The 23,585-nt window shown below is 56.0% G+C and overlaps 1 protein-coding gene across 2 annotated transcripts in view; it reads left to right on the top strand.

Moving 5' to 3' along the window:
• SDK2 (sidekick cell adhesion molecule 2) overlaps positions 1-23,585 on the top strand; it is a 258,375-nt gene that overhangs the window by 128,109 nt on the left and 106,681 nt on the right. For both annotated transcript variants that reach the window (XM_077854095.1, XM_077854094.1), the window contains exon 3: positions 21,325-21,431. In XM_077854095.1, coding sequence (XP_077710221.1) covers positions 21,325-21,431 — 107 coding nt within the window. The remainder of the gene's footprint in view (positions 1-21,324; positions 21,432-23,585) is intronic.

Genomic DNA, 23,585 nt, shown 5'->3' with positions numbered 1-23,585 from the left:
AGAGCTCAATGTGGGGCTCAGTCCCAGGACCCTGACATCATGACCTGAGCCGAAGGCAGATGCTTAACAGACTGAGCCCCCAGGCGCCCCTCATGTATGTGAACTCTTGAAAACAAGCACACAGATGATTATCTCCGTGATGCCAGGCCCTGTGTCGGCCCCTGTCACTCAGGTTCTTGTTCTCGATCCCTGAACATCAGCAACTCCTGCAGGAGAGGCATCTTGGTGTGAGGGACGTGAGGCTCCGTGGCTCAGTTGCCTGAAGTCGTGGAGCTAACCCGAGAGCCAGATCTTCCCCTCCCCCAGCCCCCCCGGCCTGATGGACGGACGTCAGGAGATGCCTACCTGTGCTCCGTCTCACGAGGCACAGAGTTGGGACTTTCTGCCTGCCTGGCACGGAGCCTCCAAGGAGGACAACGAGGAAAAGCAGTGCCAGCCCTGCCCTCCTTCCGCCCCTTGCAAACGTCTGTTCTAGCCGCAGAGCAAGAGGTGCCCTCGTGGCGTGTGAGTGCCTGGACTGCGGAGGGACAGCAGGTGCGAGACCAGCGGAGGGGCCCAGAGAAGTTTGGGGAGAGTCTGTGTGGAGGATGTCAGACTTGAGCCGAGAGGGAAGAGGCATTGGCATGGACGGGGAGTGTACGGGCAAGGCTCCCTGGCGTGCAGACACGGGGCGCTGACTACGCCAGGAGAGCCCTCGCCCCCGCGGAGCGCACAGTCGGGAGCCCGGAACAGAACCTGAGCGCAGTTGTTCTGCACGTATTAACAGACTCCGGTGCTCGCAAAACCGAGGTCGGAGGAGGTGACAGTGGGGACTCCAAGACCTAGAGAATGGATAGAGGTAGCCGGTGCAAGAAGGAGGCTTGCGGACGGAGGCAGGAGGAGCTGAAAGATGACCAGCACCGACAGGAGGTCAGGACCCCTAAAGAGTGGATGGGGTCAGTCGGGTCAGGGCTTGCTGGCTCTCTTAGGGTGGGAGCCAGGCCAGGCGGTAGTGGTGGGAGCGGGGTGGCCGGGCCATCGTGAACACGGCGGGGATCGGAGGATTGGAGGCGTCCAAGGCATACCGGGAGGCAGAGCTGATGGGCTGGATGCGCAGGTGAGGGACGAAGGCAGATGGAGAGGCAGGTGGTGGAGGAAACACTGCAAAGGAGACACCGTGGGACGTCTCCGTGCTCCCCTGGGTGCTGGGCGAGACTTCGGGCAGCAGCGTCCAGCGGGCAGGAAAGCACTTGTGCCCGGAATGGAGAAGAAAAGCCCAAACTGAAGGTCTTGATTCAGGCATCACTGATGTCACTGTGACCACTGACCCCGTGGGAACAAGCGGGATGAGACAGTGCACACGGCGCAGGGGAAAGAGCCTCCGAGGCCGAGAAGGCAGGTAAACAGAAGAGGTGAAAACCTGCCCAGCAGCATGAAGCCAAGAGGCCATGGCGGAGATTGGGGTGTCGCACAAGGGGGAAGGGCTGTTGAGAAGGACCAAGTGGCCAGCTGTGTCGACTGCTTCAGGAACAACGGTCAGCGAGATGGGGGGACAGGGAGAGTGAGGAGGGCTGGATGAAGCCAGTGGAGGGGGAGATGTGGAGGCAGGGTTGAGCATGAGAACATTCCAGGCTGCATCCTGCAGGTGGTAGGTTGTCTTTGGAGGATTTGGGTCAAGGGAGCTTCAAGCCCCTGTGTACCCTGGTCCTGTCCCTCTTTCCAGTCTCCTCTCTCACCAACACCCTTGGCTAAAGAGCAGAACAATGCTCTCAATGGCCTCTGCTGTTACCTCTCCCCGACCCGTGCTGTCCGTATGCACCTTGGCTGCTGCCTGGTGTCTCAAGACTCAGCACCAGCATCCCCCCAGTGTGAACCCCAGTCTGGACCCAGACTCAGCATAACCCCGGTCTCAGTCGCCCAGTCTGTCAAATGGGAATGATATAACACCAATCGCTACCTACCTCCCAGAGGGTCATGAGTATCAGGTGAGGTTAAGTGTGCGGAAGGGTGTTGGTCACAGGTGGCCGTGTGAATGGAAAGGGTGGCCCGGAAGCCACCCAGTGAACACCGCCCATCCACGTCCACCTCGTAGGCCAGGCCGTCCCCACTTCTCCTGTCTGGCCACGGTCTCATTCCAGCGCTCCTAGGAGGTCCAGGCTCCTCTTCCCCAACAAAGCCAGATCCACCCACCCCATGCCAGCCTCTTTGGAGATGTACTCTGATTTGGCCAGGAGTTTGGACATCTTGTCTGAAAATTGAAGGCTGCCGGTGAGAAAGCCGAAGTGCAGGAATTAGTTATGATGGGCATAAATTGAATTTTAATAGAGATGTACGTGGCACGGAGCCAGTGTATTCAGGCAGAGGGAAGGTAGTAATTAAAAGTTAACGAGTTTAGAAATGTCGTAATCCTTGGGGAGGGATGGGGGAGGTGGGCTGGGAGGAGGAAGAGGCCCCCAGCCAAGCGTGCTGTCCTTCCCCTGACCCAGAGGCCCTCCTCCCGCTCCTGAGGAGCCTGGGAGGGGGAGGAGGGCGGCGGGGAGCCCAGCAGGCCCTGCGCCTGCACAGGCGGGGCATGCTTCCAACGACGGAAGAGGTGGCAGAGTCAGAGGCCCCCCCGGATCGATGCTCGTGCTGCCCACGAGGAACCACAACTAGAGCAGGGTTTCTCGGCCTGGGCACCATTAGCATTTGGGGGCGGATCTCCTCTTGTCGTGGGGCCGCCCCCGTGCACTGCCCCGTGGGTAGCAGCATCCACGACCTCGACCCGATACATGCCAGTAGCCCCTTGCCCGAAATGGGACAACCAAAAGTGTCTCCAGAACTACCCAATATGCCTTAGGAGGCCACATCCGCCCCATTGAGAACCTGTGGTCGAGAGTGAGGCACCAGTGGCACCCACCCAACTCTCCCAGTGGGAGCCAGGGCTACCCCTGTGCGTGCAGGCACCTGCCATGCTCGAGTCAGCGGCTGGCTCGGCATGAGCACAACTGGCCTGGCATCGGAGGATGTGAGGGCAGAACTGGCTGGCCACCCTCTTGCGGGGAGGGTCTCTCCTGCCTCCCCTCCTTTGTCTTTTCCTGACAACCCAAGTTGCAAGGAGCTACTTCCCTTTGAGGCATCATTTGTTCCTGGGCATGGGCAGGTAGGACAAATCCATTGCCCAGATGGGAAGACAGAGGCCCCGAGACACTCGGAGCCTGGCCCAAGGTCATTCATCCAGGGGGCAGAAGGGTCCGGCTCCCCAAAATGTCAGTCAGGCCCCCTGGTCGGCTCTGGCAGCCCCACTGAGAGCATTGGTGAAGAGCTAAAGGCCCTTGCTGGAAGAGAACACGGTCTGTCCATTCCAAGTGGCATCCCCGACTCCGTCCCCACAGGTGCCCGCCCCCTCGGCCTCCCCATCCTGCTGTAGGACAGGTTCTTCCTGGACCTGAGGGGGCCAGCCCTGGCCTCGGGGTTTGCTGTGAGTGACAGGAGAAGCCGGGAGAGAGGCAACAGGGAGAGCCCTGGAGGGTCAGGGCAGGTGGTGGGCGGCAAGGGGCACAGCTGGCTCCCTGTACCTCAGGCTGATGTTGCAATAATTATGTCAATTAAGATGAATAAGTTCAAAATGTAAAGGGAGAAAGAGAAACAAGAAGCCAAAGTCTCTGAAGCATTGGCTGTCTCGGTTTCCATAGCAACCCGTCTCTCAACATTCTCATTACTGGGTCCCGGCCGGCGTGGAGCCCGGAGATGAGGGGTGGGTGCCGCCGCGGCAGACCCCCCCCCGGGCTGGGGGCGCGGGGAGTGGGGGGCACGCGCTCAGCAGCCCCGGCGGAGTCACCCGGCCACAGAGTGGCCCCGCTGGCATCTGGGCTGAGCCCTCCGTCCTACAGCTAGGATGCCCTGTAGGAAGGTGGCTTTCCTCTGAGACCAGATCGTGTGGGAGGGTCCGAAGGGCCGCTCAGGCCCAGGCCCCCTGCGCCCCCAGGCAGTGCCGCCTGGGTGACCGGGCTACCCAGTTTCACAGCGTCCTGGCATGACAGGAGGCCACCGATGACGTCTCCCCATCACCTTGAACCCCTCAGGAGGCAGGAGGGACGCACTGTGTTGGGGGACGCTGTTCTGGCCTCGCCTCCCTGTCCCCTTGGGTGTCTGCGGAGTCCTCTTAGCGCCCCCGTGGGTTCGATGGGTTCAGAGCATCACTCCGAGGCATCATGGCCCTGAACGTCCTTGCAGGGGGAGCAGCGAGGACGTGTCCATGCATCATGGGTTCCCCTGGGGCTGGAGCGTGTCTACTGCAGACACGCTCAGCAGACCCAGCTCTGGGTGTCCATCCACGGCCCACGTGTGGGCCCCCTGCAGGACCCGTCACCCGGGCGCACCCGGGGTGTACTCACTCACGCACTGTGGTTAATGCCCACAGGCGGCTGGAGAAATCCACAAAGCAGTCACGAGGCTCCCCGTTTTATATAGATGCAGACACAACGCCCACGGGATAAAGTGACATGTCCAGGGTCACACTGCAAATTAGGGACAGGGCGAGGGACATGCGCTGGCTGCCAGCTTCAACTGCCGGAACATTCTAGAACACACACAAGCCGCCCTCTCTCCTCTCTTCCATCCCCTCCTCCCATTTTGCAGTGACTGACAGGTTCTCCGGAGCCAATCCCAGCAGCCCTGGGACAGGTGGCCGAGGTACCCAGACTCCCCAGAGTGCAGAGCAGAGCATGCGGGCGAAGCGCTCGCTGCCACTTGAATGAAAGGCTCCCCAAGAAAGCTCTTCTCTGAAGAACTGAGGCTATTTATTTCCACCACAAGGAAACTTAACATGCAAATTAGGAAGGGCTTGATCATTCATCACCTGACACTGACAGATGTGAAGCCGGCCGTGACCCCTGGGAGCCAAGCACAGAGATGGGCGCAAGGCGGGCGCGCCGCCCGGGGGGTCCTCGGGGAGGCGGGGAGAGGTGGGCTCCATCAGAGGCACATATGGTTTTTATCTGGGATAGTCTGATACATGGAAATGAGATGTTCCTTCTTTCTCCCCGCACAGCTGGACGGGAGACCCCAGCGTGCCCTAAGAATTCTGCCCCCCCCCCCAGATCTTCCTGCGGGCCTCCCCCTCCTTGGCTTTCAGCCAGGACACGGAAACTAATTAGATCTTGACTCAGTTATGCGCTCAGGCAGGCAAACGGTCTAGACAGACGCCTGGGGAGTTGGTAATGACCCCTGCTTCCTGGGGGCTGCCTTGCTGCCTGACTCCCCTCTCCCCACCCAGACCCCTCAGAGCCCTTTCTGGCCCTTGCATGGGAGATCTCTATGGGGGCAGGGAGGGAGGGTGGTTCAAGTGGCCTCTGCCCTCCAGAGAGGTATCTCTGCCATGGCCTTCTTTTCTGCTATCTGGGTAATGACATGCCAAGGTGTCTGTGACTTTGAATTTCCCGCCCTGGCCAAGGGAGAGACCGGCTCCCAGCCAGCTGCTGCCCAAGTCAGCCTCGCAGAGGCTCCTGGGAGTGGGAGCAGGGGTTTCAGCTCCAGTTGGCAACCTGTAGGGGCTCAGCAGGGAGCAGGTCGGGGGAGTCACAGAAGGTTTAGGGAAGGGAGAGGCCATTCTTCCTGCAGACTGGAGAACCAAGAAGGACAGTCTCACCCAAGATGGGCAGAGACCCTGGAGGTCAGCCCACAGCACGTCCAGGAGCTGCAGCCATTGCAGCTGCTTCTTTACCTTGGACCCCTGGGGAACATATAGAGATGAGGGGCCCCTGCCCCTAGGAGCATGCTCAGCCTGACCCCGGCCACAGCCTCGGGTCAGTTACCTCTTCCTGCCCAGAAAACCATTCCAGAACTTCATGGCTAAACAACCATGATTTCTCATTTCTCTGCTCGTCTGTGCTGGGCACCTAGGAGCTTACGTTCTGCTGGCCATCTGCTGGGCTGGACTGGGCTAGGCTGCACAGCGGTGGTGCTGGTCTCTCTTCCTGTGGTTTACCATCCTTCATGGCCTAGTGGTCTCAGGGCCTGGTGATCTGAGAGGTGAATGCAGAAGCTGCAAGGCTCTTGAGGCCTGGGCTTCAGAACGTTCCACCAGAATCTATTGGTGAAAGCAAGTCACAAGGTCAGCCCAGATTTAAGCAGGAGGAATAGACTCCACGCCTATGGGAGCTGTTGCAAAGTATTAGGACCGTACTGGTCTTCAGTTTCTCATCCTCAGATCTGGCTGGGGCCTGGCCACGGACGGGGATTACCTTTTCCAGATGGCAGCTCACAGGCAGGGCCTTGGGGACTCATTAACACCGTTCTGGCCTGGTTCCCTTCACCGCGTTTCCCTGAAGTCACTTCTGAGGGTGACTGGAAAACCCAGAGAGAATGGGTGGAAGGTGGTGGTGAGTCCTGCCGGACAAAGGCCAGAAAAGTCAGGGCTAGTGGGACTGTGTTCAGAGCCAGCTGCCTGGGGTCTGAGCAGGTGTTCAGAAGGGTGGGGAGAGGAGGGGGCTCTGGGCCCCCCAGGCTCGGGGCAACTACCATCATAGCTCCTAACATGAGATGCCATGGTCGCCCCAGCCTTGGCTCTGCTCTCTGGGCAAAGGCTCATCCTGCATGAGGATGGGTCCGGGGTTAGCAGGCTGTTAGAGAGGGCTGTGGGCAGTGCTCCCTCATCGCAGGATGGATGACTAAGTGAAAAATAGTAACATTAATAACCCCGGTGGCAGCTCACTCAGTGAATGCTTGGGACACCGCACTCTGGGCCCTGTCCTAAGCCCATCACAGATGCCCTGTCATGACATCCTCACGACGTGCCTTCAGCAGGGGCCTACAGTGTGGTGGATGAGAGCACAAAATCTAGAGGCAGGCCCCTGGAGTTATGCCTCCTACTGGCGGTGTGATCTCGGGCAAATTACTGAACCTCTCTGGGCCTTGGTTTCCTCGCCTTTTTCATCTGCCAGATTTGGATAAAATCAGTTCTGACCTCACAGAGTAGTTAATGAGGAATAAAGATATTAGCACAGTTTAAGGTGCTTCAGATACAGTACCTGGTTTATGTTATTATTAATTATTATTAGTAGTAGTAGTTTTGTTTTATAGATGGGGACATGGAGGCATTGAGGTGAGACAACTTAGCCAACATCATGCAATGTGTAAAACACACTGACAGTCAGAAACCCCGTTTCTCCATCAGCACCCACCACCCCTTAAAGCATTCGCCCCCAAAGCCTCCAGCACAGCACTCGATGCTCCTGGTTGTTGGGTGCATGTTTCTGACCTCAATGGAAGGGCAGCTAGGAGGCAAGATGCAATGCAGAGCCAGGAGCTCCCTGCCTGGGTGCCTGAGCCTTGGGACTTATGGAGGAGAAACGCACTGAGCCCTGGAGCCTGGCCCCAGGTAGAGAGGAAGCACACCAGCCCTGACCTTGAGCCAGGTCTCCCCGAGGAACGAGGAACGGAACGGGCATCTCATCACGCGTCACCCCCTCCCCACCCACCCCACCCTGCTGGAGCTGCCAACAGCAAGCACTCAGGATGGCCGGAGACCCTCATCCCAGCTTCCCTCCACCTGACCTGCCCTGACCAGCTGGGAGGAGGACCCCCGGGGGGACTGTGGTGCATCCTCCAGCCCAATCAACATCCATTAAAGCCACAGGCATCTGGCCTGGGGAAACCAGGAACGCGGTGAAGGCCAGGGAGCAGGACTTGGCTGGGCCGGAAGCTCAGGCCGGCTGGGCAGAGCCTGGCAGTGTTCATGCCATCACCCACCCTCCATGCCCACCCAGGGCTCCCCCTGCAGTGCACCTGCACCCCACTCCCTTAGGGTGAATTAGCCATTATCCTTTGTGGCGATTAAAGGGGCCCTAACAAAGTCCTTCCTGCTCAGAGATGAGCAGGTCCCTGTTCCCTTCTGTTCTCTGGGACTCGGAGATGCCCAGGGGCCCGTGTCCTGCTCCCAGGGGCAGCACGTGGTCTTGGTGGGTAGCAATAGGAACGGAATGGGCTGGAAGTGGAGCTGGGGAGCCGAGCATTTCTAAGCAGGGTCTGGCAGTGGCAGCGACACCTCCAGCTAAACTCAAGGGGCTGAGGGCAGCACAACACCGTGGACACATGGTCTTGCTGTTCTTACCGTTGTTGCTGCTGGTACTCAGAGCCTAACCCAGTGCCTGGCACGTCGTGGGCCCTCCAGTCCAGGTTGAACGATTAATAATAACAGTACACACGAGGACACACGTCTTGAGTGCTTCCCGAGCGCCAGACACCGTGCTAAGCGCTTTGCCATCAGCTCTGCTGTGATGTGAAAACCACCACACTGTGCAAAATCACGCAATAAAAACCACAGGACTAATGGGGGAAATGGGGTGAGGGAGCCGCACTCAGAAACGTCATTAGGGACACATAAAAAAAAAAGAGAGAGAGAGAGAGGAGCCTGCTAAAGACAATCACACAGTCTCCCGCATGTTGGGTGGGTGAGAAATGCATAAATACTACAATAAATCTGGCACACCGCCTCGGGAAAGGCCCGCAGTCGGCTTGGGGGAGGTGGGAGGCGAGGGCTGCAGCTCCCCGAGTTATTTTGAGCTGGTGGGGAGGAAGGGATGTCTGGGATGGACAGGAAAGTTGTAAGACCAGAGTCCCCCCGGAGTGCTGAGGATGCTTTGGGGGGTGTGTGTATGCATGGGGAGTCAGCTGCGTGCAGATTTGGGAGTTTACCTGGTGTTTCTTACAGACCAGTTGCGCCCAGGCAGATGCAGAACTCCAGGTGTGCTCAGATTGCTCCCCTATATGTCCCTGCAAAAGGAGGGGCCCTGGCTCCTGCACCCTGCCTCCAGCCGGCTGATCTAATGAGGAGGTGGCTTCTCTGCCAAAAGGACAGAGAGGCCATAAAGGCGGCCTCTCCCCACCGCCACCCCCCATCCACCCAGGAGGCTGGGAGCAAAGCAGGTTGGTTAGGTGACTCCAACAGGCCCTCCGCGATTTGGCCACAAAGCGCAAGCAGCTTGGCTCCTGGAAGCCGATTTCCTTGCAGCCTCTTCATAGGTGTAAAAAAAATAAAAATTAAATTAAATTAAAAAAATAAAGTGCCCGCAGCCCAGGACAAAAGGAGCCTCCTTTTCTGCGGAGGAAGCAGGGAGCCCTGGGGAAAATCCCAAGCATCCCTGTGAGCAGAAGACAGGTCCCCACTTCTTGCCTCTCTGTCCTTCCTTTCTCTTTTCTTTCCAAAAAATAACCACAACCCCCCATCCCTCCCCCTCTCCAAACCTCAGGATTCCTTCCCTTTCAGTCATTCCTTGAAAATCCACCCTGAAACATCTGCAAGTTTGAACTCCATGAGCCCAGACAGGTCTCACCTTCTCTGTCCCTTTCTCTCTGCTCCCAGAAATCAACCCTGTGTCCCATCCCACTTTGCACTTTGCAAAATGATCCCAGATCTTGTTACTCTTGGCTCTTAGATGACGCTCTGTGCTGGGGCCCTGGGGGGTCAGGGCAGGTCTGGGCAGCTCCCAGGACGCGTTTCCCTCTGAGATGTGCCCCGCTGACCAGTGAGGGTGCTGGGTGCAGGGCAGGCGTGGGGCAGGATTGGTTCCGACGGGCCTGACATTCATTGCATGCACTTTGCTGCCCTCTGGCTGGGTGACCTAGGCAACTTGCTCCATCTCTCTGAGCCCAGGTCCCTGGCTATAAAACGGGGTAGGGATCATTTCCCTTGCACAAACTGTGGAGGTGACCCCGATAATGTACTTCAGGTGTTTGCTTGGAACCAGATGCTTTTATCGTTGTTACGAGAGCGTGGAGGATGGCCCCTGCTCACTCTCCCCTCAGTGATGGTCCCACCTGTAGGTGCTGAGTGGCCTGCCCTGGCCTCCTCCCCTGGTACCTCCTTCTAGCTCAGAGTCTGTGGGAATGACCCTGCTGAAGGCAGCCGTTAATGAAGTCCTTTCCCTTGTCCATTGAGAGCAGTTAATTGGCCCAGAAGGTCACGGTGGGGACAGACAACGTCCCCAGTCAGCTCTGGCCTGGACTGTCATGGTGTTAGCAGTCTCCAGCTCAATAATGCCACCAACCCTCTCATTGACCACAGGCCCCTGGGATCAATCTGAGCATCTCGGCTTCGCCTGGTGGAGCAGGGAGGCTCAGGGCTGCACACAGGACTCCCGGGTCGCAGGGAGTCCGGGGCAGGGACAGGAGGCCCTGCAGAGGGTCCTGCACCTCCCAGATGAACCATCCATCAGAAGGCGGCCGTCCAAGCCGCTGGGCTGTGTCTCGTCTGAGCGGCCACCTCGAGCAATTCTGCATCCAGCCCAGCTCAGCCCCATGCCTGCAGGCTGCTTAGGGGTCTGCAGAGGATGGACGGTGTCCAGCATCATCCCACCCTCTGCACCCCTCCCACAGTGTCCAAGAGACCTTCCTGGCCCTGGCTCCATCCCCAGCCTGGAGGGGATCTGGCTGTATGAGTTTCCCACCACCGATGTAACAGATAATCACAAACCTAGTGACTTAAAGCACATGGGTCCTCCTACAGTTTCAGAGGTCAGAAGTCCTAAAATCAAGGTTTCGATGGGACAGCCTTCCTGCTGGAAGCAGGAGGAAAGAAAACCCCTCCCCTCCTCACCTTTCCCAGCTTCTAGAGGCCGCCCACATCCCTCAGCTCTTGCCTCGCCAGCCTCCAGCCTGGGCTTTTCTCCCCACATCGCCCTTTCAGAAGGACACTTTGGATCACATGGATCCCACCAAGAAATCCAGGATAATGCCCCCATCTCGAGGTCTGCAACTAAATCACAGCTGCAGAGTCCCTGCTGCAGTGTGCGTGACTTTGCTAGAGCTGCTGTCACAATGTGCCACTACCTGGGGTGGGGGGGGGAGCTTAAAACAATAGACCTTGATTCTCAGTTCTGGAGGCCGGAGGTCTAACATCAAGGTGTCCACAGGGTCCCTCTCTCTGAAGGCTGCAGGGGAAATGCGTTGTATGCCTCTCCTCTAGCTTCTGGTTGGCTGGCACTCCTTGGCCTATGGCACCATGGCTCCAGTGTCTGTGTCTGCGTCTCTTCTTACAGGGTCACCAGTCATACTGGATGAGGACCCACCCTAATGACCTCATCTTTACTAACTGCATCTGCTGAGACCCTGTTTTCGAATAAGGTTTACACGTACTGGGGTTAGGATGTCAGCGTATCTTTTTGCGGGGACCCAATTCACCCATCATTTCCTCTAAGGTGACGTATTCACAGGCTTTGGGAATTCGGATGTGGACATCTCTGAGGGGCGTTCTGTGGCCTTCCACAATGGCCATCTCATCCACTCATCCAGAGAATGTGCATTGAGCATGTGTTGTTTCAGGCACGAGACAGTGGAACAAGACGTGGGACAGGGTACAAGACACGGTCTCAAGGAGACACATAGAAGTACGTAGGACATTATATTAACTTGCGACAAATCCTCCAGCTCTGGCAGGAGAGAATTCTGGAACAATCCAGGGGGTGTTCCAGAAGACTTCCTGGAGGGGACATCCTGTTCCCGAAACCCCAGTTTGGCTGCCTGTCGCTCAAACACCAATGCTCAGGCGCCTGGGTGGCTCAGTCGGTTAAGAATCTGCCTTCAGCTCAGGTCATGATCCCAGGGTCCTGCATCGAGTTTCCTGATCCGTGGGGAACTGGCTTCTCCCTCTCCCTCTGCCTCTCCCCCTGCTCGTGCTTGCTCTGTCTCTCTAATGAGTAAATAAAAATCTTTTTTAAAAAAAGACAAAATAAAGCCAATGCTCAAGAGACAAGATCTGATTGGAAAGGAGCTTTATTCAGGAGGCCAGCCACCTGGAGAGAAGGTGAACTCTTGTCCAAAGGCCAACTCCGAGGTTTCCGCTGGGCCCAGAGGTTTTGAGAGGGGTTTAGTCAGTTAAGAGAGTACAGTGGTCTGTGACGTTTTTTGATTGTATGCAGACTTGATACCACAGAGAGAGCTATCTCGATGCTGGGGATTGTGCAAGAAATTCTAGTTCCTTGATACCTGGGACGGGGGCGGGGGGTGCGTTGTGCAAGAGAGCCTGGCGATGAGCACACGAGTGTTCTGTTCTTTATGTGCAGGAGGGCAAGGTCTACAGCTGCGCAAAGGGAGGTCAGTAAAGTCATTGTGTGACCTCAAAAAAGAAAAACATTTTGCTAAAAGATTGCTGGACTAATCAGAAAGCCAGGGCGGCTTCAAAGACTTGCCGCCCTCTGTGGCCTAGGAACATTCTGGTCCTTCGTTCCCCAAGGCCAGCGGCCTGCAAATCTCAAAAGAAAGTAAATTAGCTCTGTTACAGACCAAGGGCCTTAGGGCAGCAGGCAAGGAGTGTGTTAACCGGCCCGAGGGCGCTTACAGTCCTAGCGGAAAGCGGAGAGGGACCCTGAGGGCTGAGGGGCTGCACATGGACAGGTGAGGGGCAGCTTGTTTTCCTCAGAAACTGCCAGAAGTTTGGTAGAGCTGGAGAGTGGGGCCAGCAGGGATCTTTCCACTTGCTCGGAGGCGGAGGTCTTCCCAAGCCTGCGGGGACCCGGCAGGGATGCAGGTGCTGCAGATGTGACTAGGTCCTGGCTGCTCCTGCATGTCTGTTCTTCACCTGCACCTAGAGGGGGGCCCGGTGCTCCCGAGGTTCCAGACACCCCCCTGCAGCCACAGGAGATGAGCTGAGGCAGGAAGAGAGGAGTGCGTAGCCCTGACACCTGTGACCCAGCGACCATGTGCCCCGTATTCTGTGATCAGAGTCAGGTGTCCTCCCCTCCTGTCTGTTGTGGCCCCCTCCACCGTGCAGTCCTCCAGGTCCGGGGTCGGGGAGGCACCTGCTGTACCTACATCCTCCACTATCCAAATGTCCATGACGGCCACACACCTTCCGAGGACCCCAGGGACAACCATGCTCCCCTGGCCTGCACCTGCTCCAGCTCCAGAGGACCCTCAGGCCTGGCTCAGCCACCCCCACCCACCCACCCAGGCTGCAGCCTCCCTTCTGGGGGCGACCCCTCCCCCAGCCGGAACACAGCAGCTCCCTTCCTTCCCCGAAGCGCCATTAGCACAAGCCAGTTGGGTGCGTAACACTCTTACCGAAGATGTGGGAGGGGAATTACAGCACAGGACAGAAACTGCTTAAAATAGAAGAACAGAAATCACTGTTTCTGAATTGCCCTGCCAGCCCTCACCACAGGGTGTAGCTTCCTGACATCATCCTCCCAGGACCAGCCGTCCTCAGGATCCATCTACTTCCTGTGCGGGGGCAGCTTTTGCCTCCGTGTCTGTCTGTCTGTTTCTCTGTCTCTCCCTGTCAGAAGCCCCCCACCCTGACCCCCACCTGCCCATGAATTCAGGATCCTTCAGGCTGCTGCCGGAGGGAAAACACGACGTGCCAGTGAGTGCATCACGCAGAACAGTGCAGCTGTGTTCCCACTGCCTCTCCGGCCTGATCCCTTTCCATAACCAAAAGTCCCACTAAGGAGTTTTCCTGGGCAGTCCCGCCCTGACCCTGCATCCCCCCACTGATCCCGGAGTGGCCAGCCCTGGGCACCAGCCTTCTCTGGAACGTGCCGCACACCAAATCCTTGGGTCCTGCCCCGAAGCTCCTCACTTCCTTCAACAACAGTCTCTCTGTGCCTAAGGGGCCGAGTGTAGATAGTCAGCACTTCCCTCTTCAAAGCAAACCCCAGAAAGAAGAGACCCCAGACTATTTGGGTGTGCATCCAGGTGAGGTACATCCTCTCTAAGTACTAGACGGTCCCTGTGCACTAGGCACTTGCTCGCTGTGTGACCTGGGGCAGGTTACTTAGTTACTCTGGGCCCAGTTTTCTCATCTATAGGCTGAGCTTCCTGTTAGCATGAGCCTCCTCCAGCACCGCGAGCAATATTAGCTGAGTTGATATATGTTAAATACACGACACTTTTTATCCTACTGCTAATTGTGTTAATTATATAACGGCACATTACTATTATCTATTTTCTGGTACATGTACTTTCCCCTTTAAATCACTTTGGAGAGAGTTTTGCTGTCTTTCCTGAGGACTCTTTGCCAAAGCAAACCCATGATGCGGGGCCCATTTCTAGCCTGCCCCCGACCCAGAGGCCAGTGCTTGGAGTGCCCGCTGCCTCCCTGGTGCAGGAAGGAGCACGGGGTGTGTGCCCTCAGGTCTGCGAGGACACACGTACATGCGGGCACACACACACCTGGACTCGCTGCCTCTCCTGTTGCCCAAGAGCCCCTGGGAAGAGGGAAGGGAGCCTGGGTCCGGAGTTCAGCCACCCGCCACTGTCCCCCCAGCCTGGGTCACCCTCAGCTATCTGAGGTGACACCTGCAGGCAGCAAGCAGCAGCCTAGAGCCCCCATTGCCCCCCAGGGAATATAGAGGCTCAGCTGCTTCCCCTCCATCCCAAGCACAGCTCACTTGAGGAAAAGAGGTCTAGTGGGTGAGTCACAGAGAGCCCAGACCTTAGTGAGGGAGCTCAGGAAAGAGGCACAGCTGGGGGATCTGTGTGCCCCAAACCTCAGTCCCCCCCTTCCAGCCTCCCTCCTCCCCACACAAAATGCCTCGAGAGAAGAGCCCTAGCACCAAGGGTCAGTGATTAGAAACCTACGTCCCTGGAGGCTCCCTTGCGCTTAGAAGATGTGGTTTGGTGGGAGAGAATGTGCATGTCCGTGACTGGACATCCATGTGTCCTGAGCGCATCTGAATGAGGCAGCCCAGAGTGCCCGTGGCCTCAGTGTGAGAGGGAGCGTGCCTGTACCCAAGCCGGGTGGATTGGGGTGCTCTGGGTGACCTGAGATAGGAGTGGCTGGACATGGGTTCATCCCGGAATGTTACCCACGTGCATGAGGGTGTTTGCAAGAGTGCGAGTGGGTGTGCCCCGTTGTGTGTCCCATATTCATGTGGGAGTGCGTGCACATGTGTATGCATGAGTGTGTGTCCTGGTTGTGTGAGCGTGCATGTGTCCATGTGTGTATACACTGTGTGCCTTGTGTGAGTGCGCACAGGTATGTATGGTCATATGCACAGTGTGTGCACATGCACATGCAGGCAGACATGTGTGTGTGTGCTTGAGTGTTCATGTGCTGGGTGCAAGTGCATGCAAACATGTGTGTTTGGAAGCTACATGAGTGCACTTGTGTGTACACTACTCTGCATGTATGCATGAATGGGCATGCACGTGGGTGGAAGCACAGGAGCATGCATGGGCAGGTGTGCAATGGTGCGTGAGTGTCCCATGTGTGCACGTGCACACACGCACCCTCCCTCCATGTGAGCATCAGCGCGTGCATCTCCCGGCGTCTGATTTATTAACGAGGACAATACAAGGAGAGTGTGCCTATTATTTCTGGTGTCCGCATCAGCTCCTGACAGCTTCGTGGAATTGAAATATCTTATTTAATGCGAGTAAGAATCATTTTAAATATCAACTGTGACACTCAAGGACTCGCACCAGAGAGGGCACGGTGTGTTTCCCCCCTGCGCCGGAGAAGATGCCACGTCCGTTAGGTCCTCATTTTCTCCCTGCCCAGCCTGTGTCTCTGAAAGTCCATTTATTGATCTGTCCTGGCTCCTCCCCGCATCGCCGTGCGCCCTGCACCCTGAGCTCCTCTCTTCATCTCGGGGGAGAGGACTGAGCCGGCGGGTCCCGAGGGCACAGGGATCCTGTGTGCCTCCCTTCCCACCCCACCAAGTGCTCCCCAGGGCTCTCCCCCACCCCCGCCTGCTCCATCTGGGACAAAGCGAGGCTTCCTCACCCCTGTCGGGAAGCCTCAGTTACGTGCACACACGCGCAGCTATGGAAGGATCTCCTTGTCACACACATGGAGCAGGGCGCAGAACAGCCTAGGGAGGCCGAGTCACCTGCTGCAAAGGGGAGGGATCGTGAATTGCCATTTGCTTGTGTTTGCCTAAAGAAGTTCTGGAAAGATACTCAGGAAGCTAGTCAGCGTGTGTGTGTGTGTGTGTGTGTGTGTGTGTGTAACTGGGAGTGACAGGGACGGGAGAGATGTTTCCTGTGTGCCTTTCCCTTTTTCCTTTGAGTCCTGCAAATGTATTTCCTATAAGACATCAATAAATACGCAGTCCTTCAAGGGGACCTCGAGGTGGGTGTTTCTGGGTGCTCCCCAGTCCCTGGAGCCACTACCCTGCGACTCTTTGTCGTCGGAGGGAGAATAAAGTTGCAGGTCAAGCAGGAAGAGGTGCCTCTTCCCCACGGTCACTGCTGCTCATCCCCAGAGGAGCCAGGCTCCCCCTGTACCCAGAGGACACAGGCAGAGGGGACCAGGAGGCTGGGAGGTCAGGCTGGTGGCAAGACGTTCACTGGGGTCAGGAGGCTGAGAGGAGCAGCTTCTGGAAGGGGATCTGTCATTTTCACTGTCCTCCGTGTCCCTAAGGGCACATCCTCTCCTGGCAGCTGAAGGACTGAGTGAGGCCCCTTTGCCAATAAAGAGGATCGGGTAACCAAGGCGGGCGGGGGGGTCCTTCAGCGGTGTCTGGTGACAGTTGGGGTTCACACGTCTGTGGGAAAGCTGAAGAATTTGCCAGTCAAGGGAATCTGTGCTCCCTTGATGCCTGGTGTGGAGCCCCTCATGGATCCCCACTCCGGTGGGCGGTTTCTGCGACACCCACCTTGTCTTCCTCTCTGAACCTCCCCACCTCACCCCTACCTTCCTCTCCCCACCAGTGACTCACACACCCGCTCCCTCATCTGTCAAGCATTTGTGCGCCACCTGCCACACGCTTGGCAGTTATGTCCGGGGCCTCTTATAAGGAAAGACGACCATCGCCGTCCCCACATTACAGATGGCAAAACAGGCTTGCAAGGTTCCATAACGTGCCCAGCCCACGTTCCTAAGAGCAGAGGGCAAAGTCAAGCCTAAACTCCCCTGAGTCAGAAGCTCCAGTGCTTTCTTCGATGCCATACTCCTGGGGCAGGTCAGGTGTGGGCCCTGCTGTACAGGGCATTCGGTCCATGCCCCTGCCTCTGGAGGCGACCCGACAGGGCTGGGCTCACTCACTTCCCCGCCAGGCCAGCGGCCGCAGGTGGATGGGGCGGACGGAGCCGTGGGCTGAGCGTGTCCAGGGGGTCCAGGAGGGAGCATTTCAGGGGTAATGAGCGTCGCTGTTACCGTTCTCGAGGCTGCGTACAGCGCGCTGGATTTGCAAGCCGAGGTGCTGGCCAGCCGCCTCGTCCACCCGCCTGGGAGGCAGGGAGACCGAAGCTGCAACTGGGGTGGAGGGAAGCGGGTTTCCCTGGTAGGAAAGGCAGTGGGCGGAACTGTTACTTTAAATAATGCTGCCAACCAGCCAGAAATAGGTCTCCCAGGCGGGGAGGAGAGGGAGGCTGGAGGAAGGAGAGGAGGCTGCACCCCACTCCTGCTAGGCCAGCGAGCCCCTGGCCTCGACTCCGACCAGGCCCAGGGCCAATGCGCCTCTTCTGGCCTTGGGGGAGCGACAGGCCTGCAGCCAGTTGCCCTTGCCCCCGGGGTGTGGGGGGGAGCGGGGAATTCCTGGCTGAAGCAGACAGACGTAGAGCCTTCTGCAGAAATCTACTTTTATGAAAGTTTAAATTTCACTACGCATCACTGACATCAGCAAACAAACCCGCATCCAAGGAGTCCCTGGTGTCTGTTTTATAATGTATACTTAAATTATATGCTCAAAGTGCATTTTTACATTTTACTTTAAAAATAAAAGCTATATATGCATACAACGAAAGAAATTCTGATGCCATAGAAAGACATAAAATCAAAAAGAAGACGTTTCCCTCCCTCCCCACCCAGCACCTCTCCCCAAAAAGGGAGATAACAGGTATCCATCGAGTATCTGCCTGGAAAACAGTTTATGTGTGTGGAGCATGTGTATGCAAATATATACATCTTGGGCACCTGTGTCATGTGCAAATATATGCATTTTTGTACCTGTGATCATGCATATGCAAATACATACAAATGTACATACTATTTCACTTACATACTATTTCACTTATCATGCCCTTTACACTACTCTTTTCCCTTTTTTTGGTCCACAAACTGAAATTATTTTTATTGGGTCAAGTTCGCGTGATCCTAAACATTAAACTAAGGGTTTGGTAGCCTGTGTCAACACACAGCAGCTCATGGAGAGCCGTAGCCATCCGTTGTCACTCTGGTCCCTGACGCTCAGCCCGTGGTACTGCTTGGCTTCTTCCTTCCTCGCGTGGCTATTTCAATAAACATCTCTCCCTCTCCAGCCTGGACTTCCTTTCCATGCTTTGTGCATCTCGGAGACCATCCTTTCTCATACAGGTGTTCCTCACTCATTCTGCGGCTGCAGCATCGGCAACCGATCCAGTTGCATTCTTGACGGACATATAGGTGGCTTCTGGCTGGGTGTTTATCTCTGCCATTCGAAGCAATGCTGCTGTGAGCATCCTTACACCTGGTTTTTCTTTTTGCCACATTTTTGCAGTATATCTAAGAAGCCGGCTCGCAGGAGCGCAGCCTCTCGGTCAAAAGGCTTGCCTCTTCTCATTTGGATAGATTTTGTCCCCAAGGCTGGACCACTCTGCACTTCCACCTGCTGATCCAGGGTACACCTCCCCTCCCCCTCACTCTGGCCAGCGCTGCGTGTGATCAAACATGTCTTTGGCAGTCTGATATGTGAACACTGTCTTGTTTTGATTGGACTTTCATTGTGACGGAGGTTGAGCATCCTTTTTGTTAGTTTTTTGGGGGCCATTTCTGTTCATTTTCCTCTCCCTGGAGCTTTTTAATAAAATCTGATTCCATTTTCAAAGATAGAGAGCTGCTCTAGCCAATCTCGCTTTCCATCTCTCCTCTCAGGTCACCCCATCGTTTTCGAGACCCAAACAGTTCCCCCCAAAGCTATCTCCCCTCCCCGCGGCAGAGGCCAGCGAAAGTGGTAACGGGCTTGAGGATGGAGTGGAAGGAGAATGGGAAATTTGCCAGAGCCTGGGCGCCTGCTATCTCCCCACCATCACACCGTGCACAGTAACGAGGGACAGATAAGAACTGCAGCCGGTGGCAGAGATAAGAGGCTTGAACGGCCAGAAGGTTCTGAATCATGCTGCAGAGCCACAGCCAGAGCCAGAGCATCTGGGAGTCTGGAGCTCGTGCAGTCCCAGGATGGAAAGGGGGCCTTTGGGAATATGACGTCTGTGTTGAACTGGTTAGCAGCTGAGCTTGGGGTCGGGCAGGCTCTGTGGGACCCTGGCCCTGCCTCTTACCACCTGTGAGACTGCCTGTCAGTGATGAAACATTTCTCTTTTTTTAAATATTTTATTTATTTATTCATAGAGACACACAGAGAGAGAGAGAGAGAGGCAGAGACACAGGCAGAGGGAGAAACAGGCTCCATGCAGGGAGCCCGACGTTGGACTCGATCCCGGGTCTCCAGGATCACACCCCAGGCTGCCAGCCGCACTAAACCACTGCGCCACAGGGGCTGCCTGATGAAACATTTCTGAACCTCAGGCTCCCCTCTTCTAAAATGGGGGACCTGATAAAAGTACCCCCTCCAAGGATTAGGTGAAGGACTCTCGTAGGTAACCCCACAGCTCTTTGCCCTTGTTCACATATGACCAGGAAAGTGAAGCTAGTATAGGGGATTTGCATAAGATTTAAGTTTAAAATTTGTTAAAATTGCTTTTATCCTGAGATTACATTTCTTCTCTATGACCTTAGAATGTCCTTTTTTGATAAAATGAGGACCATTTCTACTTATTTTTCTCTCCCTGCCTGGCACTTTTTAATATTATCTTTTTTTTTTTTTTTTTTTTTTTTTTTTAAGTTTCTGGTTGCTAGATTGTCTGTTTGCTTTTTGGCTGGTTGGTTTGAATGATCTTACTTGGCAAAGTAAAAAGTTGATGATCTTATGGTAAGCCCATTTTTTTAAGTGTTACTGCTCCATAATATCCAACAGTCTGGGAACTGCTGCATGAAATGGAAAAATGTAGAAAAAATACTTAATACCATGTTTAGATGGAGAGTTGGGGCTCAGAAAGTGGTCGTGGTTGTTTCACTGTTGTGAGATGGTGATGGTGGTGATTGGTGGTGGTGGTGGTGGTGGTGGTGGTGGTGGTGGTGGTAATGGTGATGGTGGTGGTGGTGCTGGTGATGGTAGAGGTGGTGATAGTAGTGATGCTGGTGGTGGAGGTGGTGGTAGTGATGGTGCTGGTGGTGGTGGTGATGGTGGTAGTGATGGTGCTGGTGATGGTGGTAGTGATGGTGCTGGTGATGGGGGTGATGGTGGTGGTTATGGTGCTGATGGTGGTAGTGATGGTGGTAGTGATGGTGCTGGTGATGGTGCTGGTGATGGGGGTGATGGTGGTGGTAAGTCCCAGTTGGAACTCGTGTAAAAGAAAACTTAGCAACACTTGAGAATAAGGTTGCTCTGTCCCAGGGTTGGCAAAGCTAGGGGCAGATGGCAATGAACTTACCCACCCAGTCACCTGGGCAAACCGACACCCAAGGATGGGGTAGATGTCCTAGGCACCAACCCCTTGATCCTTTGAGGTCCCTACTGGGCCATTCATTGCCCAAGGATGGGAAAGGTGATCACAGAGGGGTGCCAGGGGAGCTAGCCCCTTCCATACCAGAGAGCACCACCTGCCCATGTCTTACCTGCCAGAAGCTCCTCCCACGGACCTGGCCTGGCCTCCCCCCCGCCTCAGCCAGGTCAGTGCACCACACATCTGCTCTCCAGCTACCTTTCCCCCAACTCCAGACTCTGCTGCTCTTTGGGCCAGTCACGTGCTCCCAGGGCAGGCTCCCCGGAGTCTACCTCCAGCTTGTGCATCCCAGTCTCAGCGCCCACACCTACAGAAAGCCAACCTGTCCTGCTCGGAAAGCTCTCCCTTTTCCCTCCACAAACCTGCAGTGGAGTTGTCTGTAACTTTAAGGGTGGGATAATGCAAAGCAGTTGGAGAAGTGTGTGAACGTCCCTGCCTCTGTCACCCCCATCCATTTCTATCAATATTTATAGGACAGTCCTGGGCCTGGCCAAAATAGAATGCCCCCACCTTTCCCAGTCATGCGAGTCACAGGCAAGGGAGGGCAGCAGCCTCCAGCATAGGACCAGCCTAGGACCTCAGTCCTGGGAGGCCTGGTCACCGCCAGGGTCAAGGGCTCAAGCATAGCACCTCCTGTCCATGGGAAAGTGCAGGCTACTACTCCCTAGTACCTGAGCAAAAGAGCCTGGTTGCCCTTGGGAGGGACTTTTCTGTTGATAAGGACCTTCTTGTGACACCAAGACCTGGCCAAGAGAATCCAGAAGTCCCCGGTGCGCTCCATTCAGGAAGAGGGTGACCTGGCGCCTCCAGCCTCTGACCCCAGTCTGACATGTGCATCCCTGCACCCGCCCGACTTGCTCACTGGCTGTCTCATCTGCCCCCCAGGTACATGATCACCAGCCTGGACCGCACCCATGCAGGCTTCTACCGCTGCATCGTGCGTAACCGGATGGGCGCTCTGCTGCAGCGGCAAACCGAGGTCCAGGTGGCCTGTGAGTACGACGGGTGACTTGGGGGCAGGGAGGGGTGTGAAGCGGGAGAGGATCTGCAGGGTCCTCACCCACCACCATGCTCTGGGCAGAGCCAAATCCCAGCTGTAGCCTTCTCTGCTCATTGGGTGCCTCTCTGGGGAGTGTCCTCGTTTTATGGTTGACAGGTGCTCTCGGGGCTACAGCGCTGATAAGGGACACAGACATCTATCTGTCGGCTCAGCGTTCAACCCTCTTTTCATGGGACCAGCTGCTTCTCTTTTTAAAGGGGGCCCTCATCACTTGGTTCAAGGGCCTCCTCTGGGGTTGGCTGGGCCTCACACTTGCCGTTTTCACGATGGCCTCCCTGAACCTCTCCAGCTATGACACTCTTCTCTGCCGACTTCCTGGTACCCTCCATGACCTTGACCTTCCTATCCCCCAGCTCGTTCAGCCCAGGAGCACCAACAGCAAATGGGTCCCATGATCCTCGGGGTCATTGGGAGATGCCTCGTGCTGGCCCCATGACCCTTAGAAGGTGGGGGGCAGACTAACAAATCCAGGTTCCTGGAGGAGCCAGGTGAGCCTACAGTAAAGTAGTAGGCCCCTGCAAGTCTCCGGAAGGACTTTCTCAAATGGAAGAAGGGAAGGCAGCTTTAGGAGATCCCAAGTGTGTCTCAGGGACCAGGGCCCCAGAGCACCAATCAACACCCTGCCCCTGAGGCTCAGCATCCCCCTCCCAGGCCTGCTCCCCATCCTAAAATAGCTGCTGTGTGTTAGAAATGAGTCTCATTATGGGCTATTTCATTCTGGGTTCTTCCAGGGGCAGAGGTCCAAGGTTGCACAGTGGGACATGGGAGTGTGGAAAGCTTTAGTGAGCCTTGAAATTTAAAAAAAAAAAAAAGAACACCTTCTCATCTAAAGCCTACAGGGGCTCGCCTCTGAATTAGCTCAGGAGAGAGCTTGCTACTTGAACAGAAGTAGGGGAGAGACATCTAAAAGGAAACCTCAAGCGAGGCAAAGAGTGTTGATAATAATTATGGAAAACAACCGTAATCAAAAGTGGAGGACGGATTGTCTCCATAAATCAGCACTAAAGGCAACTCAGCTCACTCAGAGGAGCGGAAAAGCCCTGAATTAAAATGATGGATCAGGGCACTGTCAGCGGCTGGAGAGCTCCCGGGGAGCTTCATTTAGCCAGTGCCCAGCGCCCCGCAGGGCAGGGGCAGAGCCATCAGCCAGCCTCCAGAGAGACGGCGCGTGCATGCGTATGCCCGGGTGCGTGCAAGTGTGTGTGCATGAGTGTGGGTTCACGCACGTGTGTGCAAACGGGTGGGTGCACATCAGTCTGCTGCTTTGTCCCATGCGTTTGGGAGAGAACATGTGTGTGCACATGTGTGCATAGACATGCATCCATATACACGTGTGCACATGTGCATGCAAATGTGCATGCTGAGGTTGGTCTGCCTCTTTGCTCACCTAGGTGCTGGTGATCACATAGGTGTGCATGTCTGTGTGCGAGTAGTTTGAAATGCCATCCAGGACACAATGTCCCCGATAGTATAGGCTCCTCCAGAGAATTCCTTGAGCTCATGTGCCTGCAAATAATACACCTCCAGTCAGTGAGAGTTACTGCTGCAATTAATATTCTGTAGTATCGTGTTAAGGAAAAAAGAAACAGGCCGCTGGATGGAATGGCTTCTGGCACACCCACCGTTCTGGCCAAACTCAGGGCCGTGAGCTGGCACTTGCACCTGTGCCCTGCATCAGCCCATCGTCGGCCCCTCAGCTGCCTCTCCCGGGGGCATCCGTGTGCTCTCAAAGCCACCATGTGTCACCCTGGGTTTCAGGGGCCCTCGGGACACGGTTACAACCATCGTCGCCACCAGGCTGCACGGGGCTACTGCTTAGCTGTGCCCATGTGGCTACAAGCCATCCCTGGAAGAGAGCAGGGGGTACCTGGAAGGGCCCGAGGGACTGGAACGGAGTGGGGAAACCCAGGTTTACCCCCTTCCTGACCACCAGCTGCAGCTCCTGGACCAAGCTCTGGGAATCACTCCTCAGATGCACCGAGCTGCCTTGTTCCATAGCATCATCAAGTGGAAGCCCCTATTTGCAGCCCTTTGCACCTAAAGCCAGAGGAGTTAGGGGAGCCCTGGGAACTCCACCCGGCCGTTG

Source organism: Canis aureus, chromosome 16, assembly GCF_053574225.1.
Source record: "Canis aureus isolate CA01 chromosome 16, VMU_Caureus_v.1.0, whole genome shotgun sequence".
In the NCBI taxonomy this organism is placed as follows: domain Eukaryota; kingdom Metazoa; phylum Chordata; class Mammalia; order Carnivora; family Canidae; genus Canis; species Canis aureus.
This window is presented reverse-complemented; position numbering and strand designations above follow the sequence as displayed.